The sequence below is a fragment of the Lygodium microphyllum genome, chromosome 26 (assembly GCF_053477565.2).
Source record: "Lygodium microphyllum isolate KBCC chromosome 26, Lygodium_microphyllum_v1.1.10, whole genome shotgun sequence".
NCBI classification, from domain to species: domain Eukaryota; kingdom Viridiplantae; phylum Streptophyta; class Polypodiopsida; order Schizaeales; family Lygodiaceae; genus Lygodium; species Lygodium microphyllum.
Window position 1 is genome coordinate 103,442,672 of NC_141160.1, and position 6,412 is coordinate 103,449,083.

The following is a 6,412-nucleotide window of genomic DNA, read 5'->3' on the forward strand; positions in this document are numbered from 1 at the left end:
GTCATGCTGAACGGAGGTGTTACTGAGCCATTTGTCCTTGCCCATTCTGTCCGACAGGGGTGCCCTTTGAGCCCTTTATTCTTTGCCCTTGCGACACATCCAGTTCTTTCCATGTTATCACATATGGCCGCCTCTTCCCAGTTGGCCGGACTGTTGCTTCCTACAGGACAACACTTCATTGGCCAATCCCTGGCGGATGATACTTTTATGATTTTGTGTGCGGACAAGGATAACCTTTGAAAAGCATTGGATGTTTGGGTCTCTTTGGTTAGGCGTCAGGCCTTCGTATCAATGCGCTCAAATCAGCCATTCTAAGCTGCACGGAGTCGGATTTGCGGTCCTTGGACTGGCAGGGTTTGGTTGTTCCTCGAGGTTCCATTGTCAGGCAACTTGGATACCCTTTGGGTGTTGATGTTCCCCCAAAGCAGCTTCTGCAGTGGATTTCTCAGAAAATGGTGGCCAAGTTTATGTATTGGAAGTCTCAGGCCTGGCCCTTTCATGTTCGCCTCAAAGTAGCCCAGATAATTATGTTGCCAATGCTCACATATTTCTTGCCATTGTTGCGCTGGACTCCTACGACTCTGAATGCTCTCACTCAGTCTATTCGCTTCATGCTATGGAAGAAGGACTCATTGCATGCAGGTATTTCCTGGATCTCGTGGTCGCATGCGTGCACCTCCAAACGCATGGGTGGCGGAGCTATTTTAGATGCCCAAACTCACATGCAGGCACTTCGTTGGTCCCTTTTCCACGCCATGTGCTCCGATGATCATCATCCGTGGGTCGCTATCGCCCGTTATTTCCTCGAGGGCCATGGGCTTTGGCATGGCAATACCCAACTCCGGAGTTCTTGGTGGCACGTTCTTAATGCTGATTCGCGGTTTTCCAATTCTTCTTCTTCGCTGCTTACTCATTTGGTGTGTTCCTGGAAACACGTCCTTCAAAAGGCTCAGTGGCACCCAACGGAGGATCGCTTGGCTGATAACTCTTTTCAATTGGAATTACTGGCAGTCTCGCGTTTACTTTCGTGGGAAGGTAAACATGAGCTTAGACCACAATTCAACCGGATGGCACGTTTGGGCTTGTCTTCAGTTTTGCGGATGCCACCCTTGCCAGTCGCAATGTGCTTATATCGTTTCCTACTGCTAGAAGGCTTTTCAGGATCCCTCGTGGATATAGGCCTTTATGGGAACAGCTTTTGACGGTGCTCCAGAGCAGACAACCCTTTCCTGCTCTTGCTTCGGATCAGCCCTGGCAGGATTGGGACCTACAAGGCCGGCTGCATTTGAGCAAAGCTTCTGCTAACCAAGTGTATCATCTCCTGATTAAAGATAATCAATGGCTAATTACTAAAGCGAATGCTTTATGGGGATTGCGTAAATCCCGGTCATGGTGGAGGGCAACTGTGATGGAGGGCTGGGCCAACAAGACACCCTTTAAATACAAAGTCTTTCTTTGGAGAGTGATGATTGGGGGTCTTCCGCTTGCTTCGGCTCTTTCCAAACGACGAATCTCCAATGGCACCCGTTTCTTTTGCACCACTACTATGGAATCCGCTCGCCACCGATTTATTTCTTGCCCCGTCGCTAAGAAAGTCTGGTTATTTTTGTCGGCCGTTTGGCGAGGGGTGGTTGGTATCACACTGCGCCCCTTTGATTGGGTTTTGGGCCAGCCCAAATACCCTACTCCCGCACAGCCACATATGAAGCTCATGTATCACTTTCTTCGATACTGGGGCTGTTGGCATAACTGGACCATTCGGAATGCTTTTCTGTTTGACTCCGCCCATAATGTTCAGCGGCATATTGTGAGGCTTAAGGGCCTCTTGTATTGGCAGTTAGCTCTTCTCCATCGTTCTGATTTGCTCTCTACGGAGGACTTCCGTCCTTGGCATATGGCAATTTCCTCCGCATCCTTGCCATGACATTGTAACCTGTAGTACTTAGCACCTCTTCACATGATGGCTTGGATTGTCGTCATGTATCTTGTAATCAAGTAATCTTGTATTTTTTTTCGTAATTAATACAATTACCTTTTACGAAAAAAAAAAAGAGAGAGAATTTCTTGCCATTGCTGCCTTGGACTCTTACTACTTTGAAGGCTCTCACTCGCCCTATTCGTTTCATGTTATGGAAGAAGGATTCATTGCACGCAGGTATTTCGTGGATTTCGTGGTTACATACATGTACCCCCAAACGCCTGGGTGGTGGGGCTATTTTGGATGCTGAAACTCATATGCTGGCCCTTCGTTGGTCACTTCTTCGTGCTATGTGCGTGGATCATCACCCATAGACCATTATAGCCCGTTATTTTCTGGAGGACAGCGGGCTTCGACATGGCAATACACAAATTCGGGGCTCTTGGTGGCATGTCCTTAATGCAGACTCTCGGTTTTCCAGCCCCTCCTCTTCTCTATTATTGCATTTGGTCAGCTCTTGGAAAGTGGTGCTCCAAAAGGCAAGTTGGCATCCAGCGGAGGACTGCTTGCATGCTAACTCCTTTCAATTGGAATTGTTGGCAGTCTTAAGATTACTTTCATGGGAAGACAAACATGAGCTTCGACCAAAATTTAACCGCATGGCCCGTCTGGGTGTGACTTCCGTTGCGGATGCCACCCTTGCCAGTTGTAATGTCTTCGCATCGTTTCGTAGGGCGAGGAGACTTTTCAGAATCCCGCATGGATACCATGACTTATGGGAGCAGCTTTTGCTGGTACTTCAGGGCAGGCAACCTTTTCCTGCCCTTGCGGTGGATCGTCCTTGGCAGGATTGGGACCTTGCAGGCCGGTTGAGTCTAGAAAAGGCCTCTGCTAATCAGGTGTATCATCTTCTGATGAAAGATCATCAATGGATGGGTGTTAAAGCTAATTCTGTATGGGGTTTGCGGAAATCCCAGTCATGGTGGAAGGCAACGGTGATGGAGGGCTGGTTGAATAAGACACAGTTCAAATGTAAGGTCTTTCTTTGGCGGGTGATGATTGGTGGTTTTTCTCTTGCCTCGGCCCTTTCCAAGCGTCGAATCTCGAATGGCAATTGTTTCTTCTATACCACTACTGTGGAATCGGCCCGGCATCGATTTATTTCTTGCCCGTTGGCCAAGAAGATCTGGTCGCTCTTGTCACAGGTTTGGCGTACAGTGGTGGGGTCCTCTCTAACCCCTTTCGATTGGGTTTTTGTGCGACCAAAATACCCCACACCGCCACAGTTGCATATGAAGATCTTGTTTCACTTTTTCAAATTCTGGGGATGCTGGCACAATTGGACCACTCGGAATGCCTTTCTTTTTGATTCCGCCTCTAATGTACCGAAACACATTGCCCGGCTTAAAGGTCTCTTGCATTGGCAGATAGATCTCATTCAGCACTCAGACTTGCTCCCTCGGGAGGACTTGCTTACCTGGCATATGGCAATTTCCTCTGGGTCTTTGCCATGACTTGTGTAACTTTTGTGTGGCTTAGTACTGGGATCTTACATGTTGGCTTAGAGCCCTCCTGTATCTTGTAATCATGAAAACTTGTACCCTTTTTTCGTAATTGATACAATTACCTTTTACGAAAAAGAGAGGCTAAAAGAAGGCATTTCAGTGGTTAAGAGAGAGGAGGAAAGAGCAGAGAGAGAGAGAGAGAGAGAGAGAGAGAGAGAGAGAGAGAGGCTAAAAGAAGGCATTTCAGTGTTTAAGAGGGAGGAGGAAAGAGCAGAGAGAGCGAGAGAGTCAGGGAGGGGTTTGAGAGAGGCAGCGGGGAGGAGATGACGAGAGGCAAGCAAAAGATCGAAGCCCAGAAGAGGAATGCAGAGCGCAACCAGAAGCCCAAGGGGTCGCAGCTGGATGCCCGCGCAGCTGCCCTCAAGACCATCTGCCCCATCTGCAAGGTAACAACATCACACCTTCCCTCTCTTTTCCCCTGTCGCTTTAGTCCCTTTTATAATCTCTGTTTATCAAATGCTGAGGCTGTAGTTTCATCTGTCATGAATCCGTTAGTGCCTCAATTTGCCATTTTCAATGTATTCTGGGGGGCTACCTGTTTCAATTAGGCTGTAGCCTGTTATGCAATGGATCCATGCCTGTATCAATTCGCCATTTTTAATGTCCTGGGAGCTTACCTGTTTCCATAAATCCCTTTAGGCTGTAGTTTGCCATGGAATGGATCCATATTTGCATCAATTTGCCATTTTTAATGTATTTTGGGGGCTTACCTGTTTCCATAAGTCTATTTAGGATGTAGGCTGTTATGTAATGGATTCATACCTGCATCAATCTATCATTTTGTATTCTGGGAGCTTACCTGTTTCCATAACCTCTTTAGGCTGTAGCCTATTAGTAATGGATCCATACCTGCATCAATTGACCCTTTTATTGCAGTCTGGAAGGTTGAGACCCCAGAATTCATGTTGACTAGACATCATTCTACTGTTCCAAACCCATACTTTGTCAAGCTGGAAGGTTTATGATATGAGTTATCACATTGTCTTTAATCATATCAAAAGCTTGTAGGCAAATTCCTTCTGTAATTCCCACACTGTGAATTACAACAACATCATGAGCTTCTATGAGAGAAGGACTGCATAGCCGGCCCTGCCCCCAACCGCACCTAGCTAGTTATGCAGTGCCTTCTGAGTAGAAGCTCATGATGTTGGACACTATAGGGAAAAACAAGGGAAATGAGCATGCTTTCCCACATGTGAAAAACTTCTTATAGCATGTTAAAGTTTGGATAAGCTGGCACCAGGGTGGCTGAAGTGATGTGATTTGTGCAGTTCGTTGCAATTCTTTGAACATGGGTCATATGGGCATTGGGATTTGTGCAGTTCACATGGGTCATATGTGCATTGTGATTTGTGCAGTTCATTATATGAACACAGTGGTAGTATGTGTGAGAGGCTTGCGCTTGTTCTACTTTTTTGAGTAGAAGGATGTGGGATAGCCAAGCAAGTCAAGTCTTTTAGTTGGTACTCCTTGGTCACAGTTTAGGGCTTGTATTCAGCTTCTCATAGCTCTGGCTTATCCCTCTTCTCTATGCCTTCTTTCAGTCCATTCCTTTTGCTGAAACTGACTTTTGGTGAGTTAACTCAACCCAACTGGAGCATGATCCAATATTATTTACTTAAAAGTTACTAAATTCTTGCAGGCACAGCTTGCAAATCACAATCAGCTCACTGATCACTTTGCTTCCAAGCATCCAAAAGAACCAGTTCCCGCACCTCCGTCAGGATCTACTTAATGATTCACAAGGCCACAAGGTGTTTTGGTAACTGCAAGAAACCCATATACTGGTGCAGAGTTACTTTGTATGCTGACATCTTGTGATGTATGTATTTGTAATACCTCAAAACCATACCATTTAAATTTAACATGGCCAATATAACTATGACATGTATTTGGTTGGTTTCCATAGACGTCAGTGAAACATAGGGTTGCTCAAGTGCATTTGTAATATATCACCATTTTTGATGGTACGTCATGTGATATAGTATTTAGTACTCTCAACTTTTCTGTTCTATGTGATTGGATACAAAAAGCCTTGATTTTTTTTCAGCAACACCTTTCGTCCTGTATACTTAATGGATGGATGTAATATAAAGGCAGATTTAATTAGAACCATGTCTGGACTAACAGTTTACTGATTAGTAAAGGGAAGGCTACAATGCAAGCAGTCCCAAAGGAGATGTCCTACTGGTTGAAACTTGTGCTCATAATCTTGAGGTTGTGGGTTTATATCCGGGCTTTTGAACACTTGGTCCTCCTTGGAAGTATCATTGGGAGGAGGATCAAATGCACTGTAAGTGACAACAGTAGGGCTAACATAGAGAGCTCAAAGTTGTATGAGCACTCAGCAATATGACTTACAAATGAATGCTTAGAGAAATGGAAAGAAATGATGCATTAAATGAAAATGAAAGGAAAAGAATATACAGTAGGGGGCCAACTCAATGTAACTGGAAGAAGGGTATGCAAGTAGGCCTTTGGCACTCGATTTCTGAGGGCTGAATGGATCGGACCAATTGTCACTTGGTGTTACGGTTTGAGGGATGCTGAAAGAGGCTATATGGCTGTAGGATGATGTGGCAACTGGGTTTGGGATGACAGCAGTAGCAGAGGCTCTAGGACAGTTAAATGCAGGCTGTCCAGAAGCTGTGGCAGCAGCAGGGGGCTGTGCTTGCAGCAGCGTAGGTTCTGACAGCAACGTCAGTGAGAACTCAGCAATGTGGTCGTTGTTAGGTAGCAGGACACAGTAGTGCATATCTCCTGCTCAGCGCTGGATGATGGCATGGACAGGCAAGGCATCAACAGGGATGGCGAGGCAGGCTGAATGATGGTGATCGAGCTCAATGAATGCATTGATAGCAGAAGTATAATCTGGTGATGAAAAGTGGAGATATGGGATGAAGAATGTGCACACCTCTGGTCCCCTTTT

At 45.9% G+C, this 6,412-nt stretch overlaps 1 protein-coding gene across 1 annotated transcript; it reads left to right on the plus strand.

Annotated features, from left to right (window-relative positions):
- The first annotated feature begins 3,617 nt into the window (after window positions 1-3,617).
- LOC148013619 (uncharacterized) lies at window positions 3,618-5,365 on the plus strand. The gene is made up of 2 exons (XM_087668157.1): window positions 3,618-3,869; window positions 5,126-5,365. Exons 1-2 carry the CDS (start codon window positions 3,747-3,749, stop codon window positions 5,216-5,218), a joined length of 216 nt encoding a protein of 71 aa, XP_087524283.1. The 5' UTR covers window positions 3,618-3,746; the 3' UTR covers window positions 5,219-5,365.
- The last annotated feature ends 1,047 nt before the right edge of the window (window positions 5,366-6,412 follow it).

Excerpts from the sequence above, each read along its gene's own strand:
- LOC148013619 (XM_087668157.1), top strand. The coding sequence starts at position 3,747 with ATGACGAGAGGCAAGCAAAAGATCGAAGCCCAGAAGAGGAATGCAGAG. Across the intron at positions 3,870-5,125 it reads CCATCTGCCCCATCTGCAAG|GCACAGCTTGCAAATCACAA; the intron begins GTAACAACATCA and ends AAATTCTTGCAG.